General features: G+C 37.7%; 1 protein-coding gene across 6 annotated transcripts in view; it reads left to right on the top strand.

Moving 5' to 3' along the window:
- The window catches only part of HHAT (hedgehog acyltransferase), a 523,006-nt gene that overhangs the window by 237,441 nt on the left and 263,188 nt on the right, over positions 1–22,377 (top strand). For all 6 annotated transcript variants that reach the window (XM_063443865.1, XM_063443864.1, XM_063443868.1 and 3 more), the window contains one exon: positions 19,265–19,415. In XM_063443865.1, the coding sequence (XP_063299935.1) occupies positions 19,265–19,415 (151 nt within the window). The remainder of the gene's footprint in view (positions 1–19,264; positions 19,416–22,377) is intronic.

Below are 22,377 nucleotides of genomic sequence, written 5' to 3'. Positions count from 1 at the left end.
GTTTGACTACTTACTCTGTGAGGGGGTCCCGGCACTCCTTGCACCATAACCACTACACAGAGCAGTAGTGGTTATTGTGCATGGATTTGTTCTTTAAATAAACTACAAGTGCCCCTCCCTGGATCAGGCTCTGGATCCTCCACTGGTATATGACATGTATATGAATGTGTGTATTAGTTATATATATAAAAAATTATGTCTATTATATTTACACATATATTAATGTACATTTATATATGCATAATACACAGAGAAATTTCATTAATGTGGACCATATGTAATGAGCAGATATTGGCCCAGTCTTGTTGCTAGGTAGGTGCATACTCCAGCACAATAACATATTTAAAGTGAAGAGCGCACTCACAGGACTTCAAAGTAAACAAGATAACGTCAATTTTTTACAGTTGTGCCCTACATACATTCACCATTTCAGTCCCATTACCAAGCTTTCCTTAAAATGTCATGAGAGTTGGACTGAAACATTGATTACATGCAAAGGCACGTCTTCTTAAAATAAATCAGCACTTTTGTTTATTTTGAAGCCTATATGTGCTTTTTTTTACGTTGGAGTAATAATTTTTAATTTTAAGTTCTCTTTTCTAACTCTGTATCTGCACACTATGCTGGCGCGACGCATTATGGGGCTGGTAAAAAAAAATTTCCAGGGCTGCTTTTAATGCCCAGTCCGGCCCTGCATAGAGCTGAGTATAATACAGAGATAACATACCACAAACATAGCTGAGAAAACTGGAGATATAATACATAGAGCTGGGCTCAACACAAAGATACCTATACAATACACAGAGCTGGGTAGACGGCAGAGATACCCATACAACAGGTAGAGCCAAGTACAATTCAGAGAAATGGCACACAGAACTGGGCACAATTAGGAGATAACATAACTATCCCACACAGCCAGGATCACTGTGATGGGTTACACAGAGCTACAATACAGAGATACACACGCAGTACATGTTTCTGTATAATGCTCCAGCTCTCTTTACCTAAATGCATAGTCATTTCTTAGATCTCCCTCTCATGATCTCAACTTCAGTATTGCTCCTGCTATGATAACTTTAGCTCTCTGTTAACTATTGCTACTGTCAGCTACTCCATTAGCTCTCAACACACCGTGTACACAGGGTTAAAGCAGCGAGATACTGAAAGACTCCTTATTATCTTTGCAGCTGCCAATATAATTAAAGAAGATATTGGGTATGTTCAGTAGGAGTTATTAAACTACAGGGAGTGCAGAATTATTAGGCAAGTTGTATTTTTGAGGATTAATTTTATTATTGAACAACAACCATGTTCTCAATGAACCCAAAACACTCATTAATATCAAAGCTGAATATTTTTGGAAGTAGTTTTTAGTTTGTTTTTAGTTATAGCTATTTTAGGGGGATATCTGTGTGTGCAGGTGACTATTACTGTGCATAATTATTAGGCAACTTAACAAAAAACAAATATATACCCATTTCAATTATTTATTTTTACCAGTGAAACCAATATAACATCTCAACATTCACAAATATACATTTCTGACATTCAAAAACATAACAAAAACAAATCAGTGACCAATATAGCCACCTTTCTTTGCAAGGACACTCAAAAGCCTGCCATCCATGGATTCTGTCAGTGTTTTGATCTGTTCACCATCAACATTGCGTGCAGCAGCAACCACAGCCTCCCAGACACTGTTCAGAGAGGTGTACTGTTTTCCCTCCTTGTAAATCTCACATTTGATGATGGACCACAGGTTCTCAATGGGGTTCAGATCAGGTGAACAAGGAGGCCATGTCATTAGATTTTCTTCTTTTATACCCTATCTTGCCAGCCACGCTGTGGAGTACTTGGACGCGTGTGATGGAGCATTGTCCTGCATGAAAATCATGTTTTTCTTGAAGGATGCAGACTTCTTCCTGTACCACTGCTTGAAGAAGGTGTCTTCCAGAAACTGGGAGTTGAGCTTGACTCCATCCTCAACCCGAAAAGGCCCCACAAGCTCATCTTTGATGATACCAGCCCAAACCAGTACTCCACCTCCACCTTGCTGGCGTCTGAGTCAGACTGGAGCTCTCTGCCCTTTACCAATCCATCCATCTGGCCCATCAAGACTCACTCTCATTTCATCAGTCCATAAAACCTTAGAAAAATCAGTCTTGAGATATTTCTTGGCCCAGTCTTGACGTTTCAGCTTGTGTGTCTTGTTCAGTGGTGGTCGTCTTTCAGCCTTTCTTACCTTGACCATGTCTCTGAGTATTGCACACCTTGTGCTTTCGGGCACTCTAGTGATGTTGCAGCTCTGAAATATGGCCAGACTGGTGGCAAGTGGCATCTTGGCAGCTGCACGCTTGACTTTTCTCAGTTCATGGGCAGTTATTTTGCGCCTTGGTTTCTCCACACGCTTCTTGCGACCCTGTTGACTATTTTGAATGAAACGCTTGATTGTTCGATGATCACGCTTCAGAAGCTTTGCAATTTTAAGAGTGCTGCATCCCTCTGCAAGATATCTCACTATTTTTAACTTTTCTGAGCCTGTGAAGTCCTTCTTTTGACCCATTTTGCCAAAGGAAAGGAGGTTGCCTAATAATTATGCACACCTGATATAGGGTGTTGATGTCATTAGACCACACCCCTTCTCATTACAGTGATGCACATCACCTAATATGCTTAATTGGTAGTAGGCGTTCGAGCCTATACAGCTTGGAGTAAGACAACATGCATAAAGAGGATGATGTGGTCAAAATACTCATTTGCCTAATAATTCTGCACGCAGTGTATTAGTGACAGGCACCACAGTGCTCTGTGTCAGAAATGTCCTCCTCCCCTTGTCACCTCTGGTCTTCCCTGGCATTATATATATATATATATATTATGTATATATTGAATACATTTCCTTGCTTAATCAGGGAAACCTTGTCTCTCTTAACACTTTCTGCTCAACAATCTAACAGCTTAACTTTTACACAAAACACCCCCCATCCGTATTTCCTGCTCTAACCCATAAACTCCTCACACCCTATTTTTTTTTCATTTTTCAGCAAGCTAAACTTGGGTTGCTGTTGGTTGGTTGACTCTTATTCTACCATCTGAATCTCAACCTGCTTGCTGCTGGTGGCAGTAATTGATAGCAGGTAGAATGTTAAGGATATCACCTGCATGGCTTGTGGCTGTAAGCACTAACACAACTTTTGCGTAATCAACCAGATTTGATGTATAGATCATGCCTCTGCAATCCCACTGCTCAGTTATCTAACATTTAGGAATTAAATCACTTTGTGCTGGTCACACCACCCCTGACTGAGACTCACACAGCCTCCCTACACACTTACTTAACAAGAGTCAAACTGTTGTAGCTTCCCTTATTGCACAATAGACTTGTACACAAACTATTTTTAACTGGTTCGAATGAATCAAATTCCTTTTAATATAAATATAAACGAATCAATCTGTCATTAACCCCTTAACGACCGCTGACGGTCCTGAACCGTCATAACGGTTTTGGGCTACTTACCTGATCGCCGTCGGTCCCACGGCGGCGATCAGTGCTCCACCCGGTCTAGGGGGGTTGCCTGTCTGCCCAGGCAGTCCCCCTTCGGCAGATCAGGACCCCACGGCCATGTGATCACTCGATCACATGACCGCAATAGGTGTCCATGTGTCTGCCTGCAGGGGGACTGTCTGTGCTGACAGGCAGTCTCCCTGCAAGTGAAAAATCCAAAATAAAGTGTAAAAAAAAATTCTGTGTAAAAAAAAAAAATAATATGTGTATATATATGCTATATATACATGTATTATATCTATATATACCTATATATAATATATGTATATATATCATATATATAATGTCACACTAAGTGTATTTTTATATTTATATATATGTATATAATTATAAAAATACACTTATATTTAAATTACACACGAATATATACAATATATATAATAACTATATATATGGTATATATATATTATTATAAAATACAAATAATATGTTAATAAAAATAAATAACAAAAAATAAAAATAATTTTTAATAATTAAAAAAAAATTATATATATATATTCAGTTTTATTCTAACAGTATTTTGATATTGATATATATATATTTATATCAAAATATACTTAGAATGTAATGATATATATATCTATGTATAAATAAATAAATAAAAATAATACGAAATATACATATGTCCACATACATAATTACATAAATAATTTCATAAATATACACGTAGACGTCAAATATATAAATATGTATATATATTAAAATTCTACGTGCATATTTATGTAATATGTTTACCTAATTAAGTAATTTTAATGATTGCAATTTGAGGGACCTGCCTGCCAACCCAGGCCAAAAGTCCAGATAATTTAATTTGCTAGCACTGTGTTTAACCCTGTAACTTTCTATGACACCCTAAATCCTGTACATGGGGGTACTGTTTTACTCGGGAGACTTCGCTGAACACAAATATTAGTGTTTCAAAACAGTAAAACATATCACAGCGATGATATTGTCAGTGAAAGTGAAGTTTTTTGCATTTTTCACACACAAACAGCTCTTTCACTGAGGATATTATTGCTGTGATATATTTTACTGTTCTGATACACTAATATTTGTGTTCAGCGAAGTCTCCTGAGTATAACAGTACCCCACATGTAGAGGTTTTATAGTGTTTGTGAAAGTTACAGGGTCAAATATAAGGCTTGATTTTACTTTTTTTTTTTTATTGAAATTTGTCAGATTGGTTAGGTTGCCTTTGAGAGCGTATGGTAGCCAAGGAATGAGAATTAGCCCCATGATGGCATACCATTTGCGAAAGAAGACAACCCAAGGTATTGCAAATGGGGTATGTTCAGCTTTTTTTAGTAGCCACTTAGTCACAAACACCGGCCAAAGTTAGCGTTTTTGCATTTTTAACACACAAACAAATATAAATGCTAACTTTGGCCAGTGTTTGTGACTAGGTGGCTACTAAAAAAAACTGGACATACCCCATTTTGAATACCCTGGGTTGTCTACTTTAAAAAATATGTACATGTTAGGTGTGTTTCGGGGATTTATGACAGATAACGGTGTAACAATGTCACTATTGATACATTTAAAATATATATATATTGAAACAGCAATTTCCTACTTGTATTTATAGGCCTATAACTTGCAAAAAAAAGCAATAAAGCATGTAAACACTGGGTGTTTTTAAACTCGGGACAAAATTTTGAATCTATTTAGCAGTTTTTTTCATTAGCTTTTGTAGATAAGTAAAAGATTTTTCAAGTAAAAGTCCAAAAACATGTTTTTTTTTTTATTTTTCACCATATTTTGTTATTTTTTTTAAATACAATATATGACATAATATATATACTGGTATGTAAAGAAAGCCCTTCTTGTCGTGAAAAAAACAGTATATAACTTGTATGGGAACCGTAAATGAGAGAGCGGAAAATTACAGCTAAACACAAACACCACAAAAGTGTTAAAACTGCTCTGGTCCTTAACGTACAAACATCGCAAAAACAGGCCGGTCCTGAAGGGGTTAAATAAGACTCAAGGGGTAAATCCCAGACAGATAAGTACAACGGTAGATTAAAAGGAATTTGATTGGTTTGTACCAGTTGAAAAGCATGTGTGCTCAAGTCTTGCACAGTGTGTTTAAATTATACTAACTAATGTCATGCTCTGATAGCCTGCTAGAGTCTGCAACACCATTCTGTGTGTGATTAAAGAAAATTAACAGAGCAGTAGACAAAAACTTAAATTATTTGTACGATCATAAAAGAAAAGTGGAAAGATCATCATGGAGGCTGTGTGAGATGTGGTTAAGCCTGCATAAACTGTGAACAAAAGTGGTTTAATTTCTAAATGGCAGAGAATCGAGCAGTCAGACATGATCTGTGTGCCAAAACTGCTTCATTAAGCTAAATATGTTTGTGTGCTAAAAGTGTCCCTTTAACTAGTACTTCCATTTTTAATTTTTTATATATATATTTTTGGGATTTGTGCTTTCTACGGTTCACCGTTATGTTTTAGTTGATATGATAGTATTACATAACGCACCTGATAGGCTTCTTAAATATTAAATATTATTATATTATTTATATTGCGCCAGCAAATTCCATAGCGCTGTACCAAGAGATCCACTGGTGTCAACTCTGTACTATTGCTTTTTGCTAGGAAACGAATAAACAATGCTCCTGATAGGTCAATAAAACTTGTGAGCTAATTCGAGAAGACCAATGGACATTGTTGCTGTTGCTAAGATACCGGTAAACAATTGACCTGATAGAAAGATAAAACATGTCACTTGTCATAGTTACTCACATGTCAACAATGGATTGTGGTTTTTTTTTTTTTTTTTTACTGGTTGCTAAGATACCATAAACAATCTACCTTGTTAGAGAGATCAGCATTTGTATACACAGTGATACAGGTAACCAGTAATATACATCTGTGTAGCAAATTAAGAAAGTGTCATCCACCTACGTCTGTTGATTATCTGCTTTTCTGTGCTGTGGGTAAAACCTAAGACCTTAGTACTGAGGATGGTTGCAGGGGAAAAGTTTCCTGCTCAGAGCAGAATTTCCATCACAAACCAAAAATAACTATTAATGGCAAGTTGTTTAGCTATGGCCATTTGTGGACAAAATACTCTTCCCTCCATATACTGGGATACCTAGGATTCCAATAATTCCTCTTTTGTTCTTTTAGTACCTAAGTTTTACATTACAGTGTTTCTCTAGTAGGGATATTCGGTTTTATTCTGATGTCATTCTGTTAACTAATGGAGGCACTGATTCAGGGACAGGTGAGCAGGTCATGTTTTTTTTTTATTAGTTTGTAGTTTTGGAAGCATGGTTTCAAGCCCTTTGGTAAGAACCAAGCCTGCAACCTACCAACCCCAGACTTATTGTCCATGCACCCTGAGGGGGTGATCGAGTTTTCCCATCAAGTATCGACAAACCTAAAATATGAATCTTACACTAGACAACACTGAGTGACTTCCTGAAATAGCTCATATAGTGGTAAAGTAGATATGCTACATGTCATTTTATATCTACATAATAATGATAAATCACAAGCCATCCAGAATTATCTTTGGTAATGGCAAGAAATGACCAGAAACTCTCACAATTTAACTTGTAAAATAATGTTTGTGAAATGTTGCGTTTGAAACCTATAGGCGCCGTAGATTGTATTGTTTTTTTTCTTGGATATTGCGATATGAGTGAGTTCTAGGAGCTTGTAATCAATAGGGGATTTAATATGTACCTTGCAGTGACTTACTAGAGGAATTCTGTGGGTCGGAAAAAACTTTAGGTTTATCTGTAGAGTTTTAAATTGCAAACTTAGTGGAATAAATTCCATGTAAATGTCAAGCTCCATGGGACTCTATGATAGTGCATTTTATAATAAAACTGGTTTTGTGATGTTGACATGTCAGCCTGTTTTATTGTAAGTTATGAAGTCCCCCCCTGTCCATCTTGTGTAAGCCAGTAAATGTGTAATCTATACGGACATGTTTTCTTCCTCTGTATGGCCTATTGCTGCATTCCAATTGATTGAAAACACACGGCCATGTCAGTCAACCAACTGAAGTTGCCCGATCAATGTACACTGGAAGTGCACTTGTATGTACAGAATGTCTGGGAATGGGTTTACACGTGGTGCGGCACCTTTATTGAACATTTATTGAGAATGTGTTTCAAGGAGCAGGACACAGAGGAAAATAAAAGACAGGATGGGAAGAGAAATGTTTTGCCAGACTTTTGGGACATATGGTTTAGCAGCAATGTAGATAGGGACATTTGTTCATTATTTTTGAGAATTGTTTCTTGATAAAGGTGTGTTTTGTCCATAAACTCAAAACTGATTGTGCATTAATCAGATAGAATTTGTATCAATCAGTGTGGAGTTTTATCATGTTTTGCTCTCACCACACCGTTCGTGACATAAGAATTGATGTAATTAAGAAGATCACCTTAATCTTTGCTGCACACTTTGTAGCCTTTATCAGATTGCTTACATCCAATTACTTTTTTCATCTTGATCACAGTAAGTAATGTTAACAATCAGGAGCGGATTTGTTTTCTTTTCATATCATATTTAGATCACCTCGGAATATTCTTCTCTTGTTTGGTAACCTGGTTACAAACCACTTGCCGACTCTGTCACACTTTGCCCTGTTTGTCACGCTGTTTAATGTTTATTGTTGGAGAAACTGGAAGCGGTGCTTTGCAGCATATGTGCTATCAGCAGGCTCCCTCTCACCATGCTGGGATGGTTTGATTAGTGTACGCCAAGATCCCGGAGCTGCGTCTGTTTCTCCTATATGGTCAATGAGTAATCTGTGCGATGTTCTTTAACACTTTCTCACCTTTTTGTGATGTGTAGCATAGCAGTCTACTCTTTAACTTTGATAACTGTATTGCAGTACTCTCACTTCGGTTTTCCCATTTTGCAGCACTTACCTCCAAAGTGTCCTTGTATAGAAGGGACAGTCCCTATTTTGAGTGCAAGTTCATCTGTCCCTTATTTCTCTCATAAACTCCCTCTTTTTGAGTAGTTCCACATTATTGATGTGCATGAGTGTAAAACAGATCTTCGGATCAAAAAAACTTGTTGGGTTTTTCACTAAAGTAAGAATTCCAAGTGAATTCCAAAGCCGCTGAACTGGAAGCATAGCTGAGAATCTTTCCAGTTCGAGTATACTTACTTTGATTCCAGATCCGCCAGTTGGCCTGCTCTTGATATCTCCAGATCCATCTTCACATTGGCACCTTGACAACTCCAAATAGCCCTTCGCAATTTACAGTCGTCCCCCTATTTGCTGCAGGTTCATCTCCCCACTGCAGACCCCTCTGCTCTAGGGTGCCCACCTGTCCTGGATCTCCCAGGACAGTCCCGCATTTTGTGGGTCTGCCCCGGGCACCTTCATTCTGGGACAATGTAATGTCCTGGAATAAGCTGGGCCTCATATTAGTGAAGAGGGGGCCTGCTGGCTTCCTCACTATGCCAGCATCGCGGACCCCTATTTGCTGCCCACCAGTTGAGATGTGCGAGCGGCAACCCTTCCTCCCTCTCTCCCTCCCCTCCCAGCAATGCGAGAAAGTGAGGTCACACGCGAAGACGTCCCTTCCTCCCATCGCTCTTTGCAGACGGCCACGCAGGAGGAAAGTGAGAGGAGCTCCCAGGACCAGGTAAGTGCATGGAATGAGGGAGGGGGTTGAAATCTTTATCATGGACTCACTAGTACTACTAGTGATTCCATGATAAAGATGTTGTCCCCCTTCCTCTCAGCGAGTCAGTAGTGGGGGGTGGACATGAAATGGGGGGGGGGGGGGTATGGACATGAAAATCGTAAATATGAAATATGGGGGAATGGATATGAAATATAGGGGGGTGTACATGAAATATGGGGGGGGGGGGTGATATGAAATATGGGGAGGGAATGGATGCTGAAACCCATGCTATGCTGCTGTGTCCGGTGTGAAGAGGGGGTCCGGGAGGGTCAAGGAAGTGTCCCTGAATGGCATTTTCAAAATGTGGTCACCCTACTCTGTTCATTTCAGAATCCCCCAGGACCTTCTGCATATTTTCTGATCCTTCTGTAAAATTCAGATCCCTCTTTCTTTATCTGGCCCTTCTACCTGCTTCGGTTTACTCTAACCATTTTAGGTCCCTCTTCTAACTGCATTGTACGTTTGTATCCCAAATTGTCACTGGGTAGAAAATAGCCAGGCAGCCAGTTTGAGCAGAACCTTGTGTTATTGTTACGATATGTTTCGATTTATTTTTTTCAGCAGGTTATCTTGCCTTCCTTTTAAAAACGTAAATCTCCATATTCCCATCACAACTTTCTCCTTTGTTTTATAATCTGCGTCTGACGGCTGTGAAGCAGCATGTCATACAATAGTGTGCTTGTCAGAGAACATCAGGAATCTTTTTACTCTCTCCCAAATGGCAGCCAGCATTCAAAGAAGCAGAATCGGACATATGCTGATTACCTGCGAGACACATGGGAGAACTTATCACTGCACACCTGCTTCTTTGGACGCTATGCGCCATTATCGTGTGGTTGGTAGAAGGTGGTCAAATAGATATTTAAAAATTGCTGCTGATTGATAAGCTGCTAACCACCCACCATGCCAATTACCTATTATTAATGAATATAGAGCCAGAAAACATTATTCTCTGATTCAGCATCTTTCAACAAGTCTTTTCCAAACTGTGCTACTCTAAAACTGGATGTATGGTGATCAACGATGGATGTTTTGTTTGGTCTACAGCAGAAGGGTTCTCTTTGTCATTTCACGGAGGATACAGCCAAAAAAAATGCATTAAATGAAAGAATAGACATTTTGGAAAAGCCAACTGCTATAATTTCTTTTTTTGGTTAACAGTCAGCACAAGTTCCTGTTAATCCTACTGATCATTGTCATTGCAGCAGCATAGAATGGTTTGAAATAGTTTGGAACACCTAAATCCTGCTCTATCTCAACTCTGTGTCTGTCCTTGTGCTAGCATTGCTTGCTCATGCAGTTATAATACTTGTACGGGTAATGAGGAAGTGAAATTGTGCTGACATCCTTCTTGCACCATGATCACTACAAGAAAATACAGTGGTCATGGTGTTTTAATTTGCAAATAAAATGAAATCTATTAACATTGCTGTAATCAGGGCCGGACTGGGAAAAAAATTAGGCCCGGGCATTTTTCAATCAGAGCAGCCCCCTAAGAAGGAGGGTGTGTTTTGTCATCACTAATGACAAGCACGCCCCCTCTCAAAGTGAGCATGTTGGTTCAATGTGCAGAGCCCCGCTGAAGAGCTCTGGCATTAGAAAAAGGCCCTGAATTTGTTCTGCGCAGCGCAAGCAAATTTAATAACATGTGTTTGCTTTTAAATTGTCTCTGGTGTCTCCACAAGTGGGATACCAGAGGACAAAATGGCCAGGAAAGTGTATGGTGCATGTGTTTGGAGCCTGCTTGTGGGATTGCGTGTATGTAGCGTGTGGTGTAGTATTGTGTAAATAGGTCAATTTCATTTGTGTTTGTGGTGTAATATGTGTGGATAGGGGCTGTAGAGAGTGTGTGTATAGGGGGCATAGTGTTATAGGGGATGTAGCGAGTGTGTGCATACGGGCTGTAGTGTGTATGTATAGGTGACGTAGTGTGTGTAGGGGTTGTAGAGAGGGTGTGTAGAGAATGTTGTATGTGTTTGCTGACAAGGAATGTAGTGTGTGTAGGTGGTGCAGTGTGTGTGTAGGAGATCTAGTGTGTAAAGGACCCAGAGTGTATTTAGGAGATTGTGTATGTGTGTGTGTGTGTGTAGGGGATTTAGAGTGCATATAGGGTAAGGGATCTAGCGTGTATCTGGAGCGTAATGTGTGTAGCGGTGCAGTGTGAGGTGTGCTGTAGTGTGTATATATGTATGTATATATATATATATATATATATTTGGACATTTGTATTTGTGAGGGGCGCAGTGTGTGTGTATGTAAGAGGGGTGCTGTGTGTAAGGGTGTTTTTATCTGCCGTCCCATTCGAGGTTTCTAATTTTCTTTGTCTGTTAACTCGCTGAGGGTTATTTTATATATATATTTTTTTGTTTTACTACTAGAGGATGCAGACGGCTATTTAATGTTGGGGGATTTAGCACCTAAGGAGTTTACTTGATTATTTGCTCAGACATGTTAGTATCAGACTGTCTCCCTAGCAGCAGCTAGTGGCAAATACTAGGAGATAGATCTAGCTATTTATTTCAGTCAGCTAGACAGTTTGCTATTTGCATATAGCGTTAGGCTGCCTTGAAGCAGCAGTGTGTAGTATATATAGGAGTTAGACTTGGTGAGTGCTCATATCCTTGATTTGGTGTATACTTATTTAACCCCTTAACGCCGTTACGGCGTTCTATGCCGTCGCGGCTTTAAAGGGCTTTAAAGCCGTTGCGGCGGCATAGAACGCCGTAACGGCTTGCAGCCCCAGGAGCAGAGGTGTACTCACCTCCACCGCGATCCTCTTCTGGGGGGCTGTCTGAGAGCCCAGGCAGCCCCCCTCCGGCAAATGAGGCCCCCGGGGGCCATGTGATCGCTCTCAAAGAGCGATCACATGGCCCCCTATAGCTGGCTATGGATCTGCCAGCAGGGGGACTGTCTAAAATATTAGACAGTCCCCCTGCTGGTAGGTAGTGTAAAAAAAAAATATATTAAAATGTTCTAAAATAAATTAAATGCCTTTTTATATATATATAATATGTATATATATTATATATATAATATATATACATATTATATATATGTAACGTCATACGTAATGTATTTTAATATTAATATTAGTATATATATTAATATTAAAATACACTTAGAATGACGTTACATATATATAATATGTATATATATTATATATATAATCTACATATATATTATATATATATACGCATAATTACAATAATAAATAAATAAAATAATTAAATAAATAAATAAAATATTGAAACAAAATATAAAATAAATTATATATTCATATGTAATTTCATTCTAACTGTATTTTGTTATTAATATATATATATTGGAAACAGAATACACTTAGAATGACATTCTATATATATCTATCTATATATAAAATACAAATAACCGCAAATATATATATAGAGATAAATACATATAATTACATAAAAGATTACATTAGTATACACGTAGAATTTATATACCTATGAATGCATATATATTAAAATTCTACGTGTATATTTAAGTAATTTTTTAACATAATTATGTCATTTGATTAATTAAAATTTGATTGACATGCCTGACAACACAGGGAGAAAGTGCAGAGAATTTAATTCGCAAGCACTAAATTAGACCCTGTAACTCTCCAAGACACCATAAAACCTGTACATAGGGGGTACTGTTTTACTCGGGAGACTTCGCTGAACTCAAATATTAGTGTTTAAAACTGGTAAATTGTATTGCAACGATGATATTTTAAGTAAAAGTGACGTTTTTTGCATTTTTTACAAACAAACGGCACTTTTATGGACTATATTATTGTTGTAATATGTTTTACTGTTTTAAAACACTAATATTTGTGTTTAGTGAAATCTCCCGAGAATAACAGTACCCCCCATGTACAGGTTTTATGGTGTTTTGGAAAGTTAGAGAGTCACATATAAGGCTTGCATTTCATTTTTTTGACATTGAAATTTGCCAGATTAGTTATGTTGCCTTTGAGACCGTATGGTAGCCCAGGAATAAGAATTACCCCCATGATGGCATACCATTTGCAAAAGTAGACAACCCAAGGTATTGCAAATGGGGTATGTCCAGTCATTTTTAGTAGCCACTTAGTCACAAACACTGGCCAAATATTAGTTTTTTGCTTTTTTCACACAAAAACAAATATGAACGCTAACTTTGGCCAGTGTTTGTGACTAAGTGGCTACTAAAAAAAACTAAACATACCCCACGTTCAATACCTTGGGTTGTCTACTTTTTCAAATGGTATGCCATTATGGGGGTAATTCTCATTCCTGGGCTACCACACCGTCTCAAAGGTAACATTACTAATCTGGCAAATTTCAATTTGAAAATGGAACGTTCTATATTTGACCCTGTAACTTTCCAAAACACCATAAAACCTGTTAATGGGGGGTACTGTTGTACTCGTGAGACATCGCTGATTACAAATATGTGCATTTTGTTGCAGTAAAACCTAACAGTATTATGACATTTACAGCTAAAATGTGAGGCGGAACTACAAATTTAAAAAAAAAATGTAAATTTCTCACAGTTTTTTTTAATTTTATTCATAATAAATTGTTTCATATACAAATATTTTATATGAAATGAAAGCCCTGTTTCTCCTGAACAAAATGATATATAATAAGTGTGGGTGCATTTAATATGAAAGAGGGGAACTACGGGTGAACAGACATATAGCGCAAATTCCAGTTTTTGTTTACGTTTTGTTTTGATCAGAACGTGTACTATTGACTCCGTCCTGAAGGGGTTAAAGTGGTCTCTGTCCCTGGGAGGAATTTGTTTGTTTGGCGGATGCCTTTTTTTGTATAGGGTCCGTATCCTAACCCATTAAGTTATCATTATGGGACACCTGCAAACTAACCCTCAGGTGCATTCTGCTAAACCACTTTTTCAGATATACCTATGAATCTGTGCTCAACTGATATATTGAGACATTCTCTCCACTGTTGTCTCCACCAAGCAAATAACTATTTATGTCTGTTATCAAGCTTATCTCCAAGATATCATAACCCCATAAGGAGACATTTGGATATCAGTAGCTAATATTGTGTATATATACATACATAGATGCTGTTATTTGTTTACTGACCACACCGCTTCTTATATACTACCACTCTATTTAAATACAGAGTAGTAAACTATATATACACCCCCCTTCAGTCCACTCTAGACTCTTTTTTACTTGCAACAATTTAGATAAATACTACATGACAGATTTACTGCACATGGATACTATTTACTTATTCTAATTTGTATGCCTTACTAAAATCCATCAGAGTCTATGGGAATATATGTGGACTCACTTTTATAGCCGGGATATCTATAAAGTCCTGCAGATTGTGGGAACCTCTTTCTAGAGGAATGGGGTTTGTGTGATATTCGATCTATTATATACTGTACTATATACTGTACTTCTCACTCTAAACTTTATTTCGGATATCTTGGCCACTCCCATTACCTCCTGAGGGTATCCATATTGCATCTACCCAGTTTTTAATTCACTTGTATTTTCACGAGTGTTTCACTGTTATTACACTTTATTTAGTTTTGTCCGTAAGTGGCTTAATAAAGGTTATACCTAATTATAATTATTCTAATAATCTAGAGATATCTTTTGGTGGAATGGATGTCCAATTTTCCATCTCTAGTGGAACAACCATTTCACTTTAGTATTTTCCTTTTGTTTTAACTATTATGTGGGGTTCATGCCCTTTGATATCTCTGTAACCCTATAGGAATTTTGGATGTGGGCTCTGTCCACGTCTAATATTTTCTTTCTTGTCTCCTTATTTTATATATTATATATATATATATATATATATATATATATATATATATATATATATATATATATATATATAAATATGTGTGGGAGTGTGCTGTGTGTGTGAGCGAGGGTGCTGTCTGTCTGAGGGTGCTGTGTGTGAGTGAGGGTGCTGTGTGTGTCTGAAGGTGCTGTGCGTGTCTGGTTGCTGTGCGTGTCTGGGGGTGCTGTGCGTGTCTGGGGGTGCTGTGTGTGTGTGTGTGTGAGGGTGGTGTGTGTGTGTGTGTGTGTGTGAGAGGGTGGTGTGTGTGTCTGAGGGTGCTTTGTGTGAGGGTGGTGTGCGTGGGGGTGCTGTGTGTGAGGGTGGTGTGTGTGTCTAATGGTGCTGTGTGTGAGGGTGGTGTGTGTGGAGGTGCTGTGTGTGTGAGGGGGCTGTTAGTGTGAATGTATTTTTTATTTAAATATATTTTTTTTATTAATTTTTTTTTTTTTTATGATATCCTTGTAAACTAATGAAAGCTAAGAGGTTATGCTTCCTATTGGTATATCTTGAAATCACTTGTATTGCTGCTTGGTAAATAATGAAGTGTTTTTTTTTTTCATAATAACTTGGTGGAACAAAAACATATATTACATAGCAGCCCTATTTTGTTCAGTAAATCAGAGCATATCTTTATTTTTCAATACTATCCAATTGTACAGAAACAAAATGATTGCAAGGTAGTCCCGTTCATGAATATTTTGCGTGCCATTCTATTGCTTTTGGTATCAATGCTTTCCTATGGGATTTCCACATCACGTGGCAGAGTTTTACAGTGTCAGTGCTGCAAAAGAGCCTCTAGTGGCTATCATGCTAACAGCCACTAGAGGTGGACTTAACCCTGCAATATAATCAAGTAAATTTTCAGGGCTAAAAGGGCAGTGATACTGCACCCAGACCACTTCACTGAGTTGAAGTGGTCTGGGTGACTATAGTTCCTTTAATTAGGAATCTGGAGGGGTTTGAAATATTGAGTTTTGTGAGAGCAGAGCATAGAGTGGTGGAAGGGCTGCAGAGTTAGTTTTTTTTTTTTTTTTTAATATAGACAAAACCATAATTTATTGAAAATATATTTGTAAGTGTCAAACATTTAAGGAATCAATCTAAGCACCATAACCACTTCAGCTTAATAAAGATGTTAGTAAAGTGTTTATTTTTTTTGCATAGATCATACCCTTACAGTCTCGTTGCTCGATTATATGCTGTTTACAAGTTGCATTACTTTATTCAGCAGCCCTATCAACACCCTACCTGGCTGTCAATCAAGTTGCCTTCCTTCACACTCTCTAAAAATATATATCTATTTATATTCTTCCTTACATTCAAGGCAACTCAGTTTACGTACAGCTTGCAGGAGAGTGGTAAAGGATCCTTTTCTCTCTGCTTAGAGTTGTGAAGCAGCAAATGCCAGTATAAAGAATTGTGCTCTGCCCGCAGCTTCCTGTGTGAGATGAGGATTTCTCAAAAAAAAAACAAAAAACACAAGAAATTCCTACAGAAGTATTTTGTTTTACATGTATAATTAATAGGTAAAAGATCCTGCTAAGTGTTTATATATATATAATCTTTAAATATCTGTCTATCTAGCTATACTTTGTGTCCACAATGAGAAACATTTGATTGGTCACTGCCCAACTAAACAATGAAGGTTTAGGTAGTAAATAATTAAAACAAATTAAAATGAAATGTAAATGTGAAAAACGAATAAATGCATATTTATAACTGCATTGTTCAAATATTTAAAAGTATATATTTTTGTTACCTAGGCATTCCTTTAAGGTTCATGCCCTAATAGCTTTATAAATGAGAAAAAAAATCCTACAGCCTGGTTTGTGAAACTATTGTTGTTTTATGAAAGCATAGTCGGAATATCGATCTAAATGGTAATGAAATGCAAAGAAATTAATCTGTTTGCCTTTTTTTTTTTTTTTATATACTATTTCCTGCAAAATTATGAGGAGGAGAAAATGATAAACCTTTTGGCAGCTGATGACTTTTGATAAACTAAAGTTTTAAATACAAATCAGCAGACCTAATGGCATTTTACAGAGTACGCGTTGCCGATCTGATCTGAGGAAGACAAATATTAGTAAGGAAGGCTCTTGATTACTTTGTAATACCATATGACTAACCTGCTAAACATTTTTACACTGCAATAAATTATTTCCTTTTTTTTTGGTATTATCTTTTTTGTTTATTTATTCATTGCACCTGAACAGAAAAAAGGTTCAAAAGATGTAGGAAGCTTATCAGTACTTCCAAAGTGTCCAAGATGTGGCTGGACAGCACCATGGGTTATGTAACTTTGACCCAATTTATTTATATGGGTCTCTCATCTCAAGATCATCAAAGATTATCCTCAACTTTGGCAAGACCATGCTTTCTACAGCACATGTAGCACACTGCATTTAGATTGGTCGGCAATGTCTGTGCTGTCCAAGCTCCCTTTCGCTAGCCATGCCTTTTTGTGTCAGGGTTGACTTATGGTTTCGTCAGCAGACACAGGCTCCCGTGCTCTAATATGTGGCCCAAGATCACAATTCGTTGGGGGGATACTTGGAAAACATATTGACCTTGGCACTACAGGTGTAAGAGGATGTGATTGCTCATAGATTAAACACTGAATCATTTGAATGGAAAGACTCATTGTGCAAAGATCCTGGCAGACATTCTCTCTTTTCTTAATGCTGTATTGCGATTGGCTGGAAGATCACATGGCTAGCTGCAGCTCAGAAGAGAGACATCAAAAAAACCACTAGAGCACTTACCTGCTTTTTACTTTCAGTAAAGGCCTACATTTTTCTGTATTTTACTTGCCTCAATGAAGTTTGACAATTATAAAAAAACAAACATAAATTCTTATTATTCTTACATTTTTATTGTTATTATGAATGGTCAACCCAGGCCACTTCCTCTCAGTGATGTAGTCTTGTTATTTTAACCATTTATGGTACAACATTTGCAGAAAAGAGCAATGCATACCCTTGAAGGGTTAAACACAGTTCCACTGGCTGTTGCATTGACAGCCACTGGAGGAGCATCTACCGCACTGACCAAGTAAAACAGGTCACGTGACATGAGAAAGCATTGACATGGAGAAGCTTGGATGCACGCACTGTGCATGTTATGTAGAGCCTTGTATTAAACCGTCACCGGAGGAGGAGGCCATGATGATGCGGGAGGGGGAGAGGTAAGCAGAGTCAAGGGAGCCTTGGTGCTGGGAAAAGGTAAGTTTTAAAAAAATAAAGCTTTATTTTGTTATTTTTATGGCAACAACGGGGGGTGGCACTATAACTAAACACAAAAGTGTTAGAAACATAGGTTTGAATTCCTACCTCTTTACAAATAAAGATTGAGATTTTCTAATGTTTGCTTGTAAGTAAATAGCTCTTTTCAGTTTGTCTTGGCTCACGTTTTCTCGATGGGTACAGTTTTCTTTAAGTACACTTTTATCAGAGGCACCACTTATCTAATCACAGAACGTGCAGATAATCAAAAACTAGTGCATATTCATGAATCATGACTATAAGTATAAGTAGACAGCATTTGGAAGATATGTTTAGAGACTACGGCAGCCGTTTATATTGCACATGGTTTTTGACTGGATAAAGCGAGGGTTCTGACCAGTTAGGACTTAAACATGTCCACCACCACAGAGCCAACACATTTTAAATGTGTTATTTACTTATATGTATGCTTTACGAAATAATGCGCAAAAGGGCCATTTGACGCGTCATCTTTTATTTTCAATAATAATAGAACATTATGGCATTTTTTTTTTCACAATACTACAACACTTGAGCTGCCTTCCTGTTTGCTAATAATATGTCGCCTTAGATAATACATTACTACTGCATAGTTTACCATAAAAGACCATATACCTGATATATCCTTTAAATATAATTTCAGGTTAAATCACATATTCAATTGCTTTTATTATATTTGCTCTATTTTTATTTCTTCATATATTTTTTTTAATTTAACCTAGATCAATACAATCACTGATATATTATAAATATGAACATGAAGTAAAGAAAAAATATATAATAAATATAAAATGGACTATAACAAACTAACTAAACCCATTAACAGCGTCAAGTCTTTAGTAATGATACTGTGAGATATTGCATAAGCACTTTATTTTGGGGTGTAATGTTTCAACGTATGGTTAGTGATGTCCAGTAAATTATTGAATCATTGTCTTTTAGGTGGTTTAGCATTGGCTCAGGTGTCTTTTTTTTATGTGAAGTACCTAGTGCTATATGGGATTCCAGCACTCCTTATTCGATTGGATGGAATGAATCCACCTGCATTGCCACGTTGTGTGAGCACTATGTACAGCTTCACCAGAATATGGAGGTTAGTAAATCAGATCATTTTTAAATGGGGCACTAACATAAAGCTAATGACAATCTAAAATGTATCAAATAGGGAGTTCTAGATCAACAAACATGTTTTTATTTTTATGTTTTTTTTTGTAATTGTACTTTTCTTTGCTTATATCTGGTGTTTATATCTCTTTTTTTTTTTTTTTTTTAATCTTTCTTCCATTGTGTTACGCAAACCCATTCAAGTTCATGTAATTGATTGCTGTGAACAATAGAATGTGCTAATGTGTCATCTTATATCTGTGAGTTCTTTTTTTTTTTTTTTTTTTGTAACCTGCAGGGGATCTGCTGTAAAATGAGATGCAGCTTTAGTTTTCTTAAGGATTACATCTGGCGTGATATTCTAGGTTGGCAATTTTAATCCTGTATTAATTAAAATGCATAAATCAGATAGTTCTTATTTTCCCATTTTACTTCTGTTATTTTACTAGTATAATGTTAAAAGATTTCACGCCTCTGGTACCAGTCTTTCCCGGCAAATTCATGTATTTTGTAAATAATCTATAAAATGGATCCGTTTGATCTTTAACACTTTTGTACAACTAGAACCAAACTTGGTTTGATGGCATATTTTATTTTCCACCTACCGTATATACTCGAGTATAAGCCGACCCGAATATAAGCCGAGGCCCCTAATTTTACCCCAAAAAACTGGGAAAACTTATTGACTCGAGTATAAGACTAGGGTGGGAAATGCAGCAGCTACTGGTAAATTTCTAAATAAAATTAGATCCTAAAAAAAATATATTAATTGAATATTTATTTACAGTGTGTGTATAATGAATGCAGTGTGTGTATAATGAATGCAGTGTGTGTGTATGAATGCAGTGTGTGTATGAATGCAGTGTGTGTATGAGTGCAGTGTGTGTGTGTATGAATGCAGTGTGTGTGTACGAGTGCAGTGTGTGTGTATGAATGCAGTGTGTGTGTATGAATGCAGTGTGTGTATGGATGCAGCGTGTGTGTATGAGTGCAGCGTGTGTATGAGTGCAGCGTGTGTATGAATGCAGTGTGTGTGTATGAATGCAGTGTGTGTGTATGAATGCAGTGTGTGTATGAGTGCAGTGTGTGTGTGTATGAATGCAGTGTGTGTGTACGAGTGCAGTGTGTGTGTACGAGTGCAGTGTGTGTATGAATGCAGTGTGTATGAATGCAGTGTGTGTGTGAGTGCAGTGTGTGTGTATGAGTGCAGTGTGTGTGTGTATGAATGCAGTGTGTGTATGAATGCAGTGTGTGTGTATGAGTGCAGTGTGTGTATGAATGCAGTGTGTGTGTATGAGTGCAGTGTGTGTGTGTGTGTGTGTTGCAGAGCCTTGGTGGGGGGTGGGCAATTTTTTTTTATTTTTTTTATTATTATTTATTATTATTTTTTATTTAATTTCATTATTATTATTTTTTATTATTATTTATTATTATGTTTTATTTAATTTCATTATTATTATTTTTTTTATTATTATTTAATTTCATTATTATTATTATTAATATATGTTTTTTTCGTCCCCCCTCCCTGCTTGATATATGGCAGGGAGGGGGGCTCTCCTTCCCTGGTGGTCCAGCATTGGCAGTTCAGTGGGGGGGAGAGGAGGGCTGGCAGAGATCTTACTTACCTCTCCTGCAGCTCCTGTCAGCTCCCTTCTCCTCCGCACCGTCAGTTCAGCTCTTCTGTCAGCTCACACTCTAAGTCTCGCGAGAGCCGCCTTACACTGGGAGCTGACCGAGGTGCTGAACTGATGCCGCGGAGGAGAAGGGAGCTGACAGGAGCTGCAGGAGAGGTAAGTAAGATCTCTGCAGCCCCCACAGCCCCCAGTCTGTATTATGGCAAATTGCCGTAATACAGACATTGACTCGAGTATAAGCCGAGTTGGGGTTTTTCAGCACAAAAAATGTGCAGAAAAACTCGGCTTATACTCGAGTATATACGGTATTTGTTTTTTTTAATATAGCTGCCATTGACAGGTATATTGATGTCATGCTCTAATGCATCCAAGAGTGCCTTTGAAGGTACTTCTAGCCAGTGCTGAATGGCCACTCATTGTCACACTGTGGGTCATTCTACTGCCCACTTTGTCACAGACCACTCTGCTCCTCACTTTGAAGCTGTACTATCTGGCCTTTAATGCACAAAAGTTGTGGTATGACATTCCTGCATCAAAAATAATGTGAATGGCATTCCATTGATCCAGCTGCAGAATCCTTGCATTTTCAGAAACAACACGGGCATACTTCGTTATATAGCCAAAATGATGCAAGTATGGCATAATTTTAGCATTGCCCATTTATGAAGTTCTGGCGCCATTCTGACTGTGCCCTGTCGTCGTTTGAAATAACCCGAGAGTTTGTTCCTTGATTATTATGGTTCTGTCTTTTTGCTTGCCCTGATTAACCTGATTTCTCTAAAGCTGACCTTGATTTGTTTACTCATATTGTTACTCTAATGTACTCCCTTGACCTCGTCTTGTTGTTGGACTATTCTCTCACTATATCCGCTTAATTCCAGCCACTCTAAGGACTGCTAATACATACAGTCCTGTGTTCTGTTCTATATTTGCATGTTGGGACTCTAGTATTCTGAAAGTGCCCTTATAATTTAAAGCTTTTCAGTGTTGCATCATAGCCCCTTACAAGCCAGGTATTCACGTGCTTTCTGCAGCCAGATCTTCTGGTGGCTTGGACTTTTGGAGGATCTCATACAAAAGAAAGGAGGAATCCAAGTCATAAAGTTAAGGTGAATGTGACAAAAGCTCCTGTGCCACGGCCTTTTGGAGGGTTTGAAATCCAGCCTTTTGCCCACAGTCTCGGCCTGGTCCCAAGACCCCTGAAAGGGGCTTGTGACAGAAGCAATCAATTTACAAACTTTGCATTGCTAGTTTGATAACTCTGCAGCACCATCTACTGACTGAATAGAAATGTGTACGTTTACATAATGTTGGTAT

This window comes from Pelobates fuscus, chromosome 2, assembly GCF_036172605.1.
Source record: "Pelobates fuscus isolate aPelFus1 chromosome 2, aPelFus1.pri, whole genome shotgun sequence".
In the NCBI taxonomy this organism is placed as follows: domain Eukaryota; kingdom Metazoa; phylum Chordata; class Amphibia; order Anura; family Pelobatidae; genus Pelobates; species Pelobates fuscus.
The sequence above is the reverse complement of the archived record's forward strand: the minus strand, read 5'-3'. Positions and strand labels throughout refer to the sequence as shown.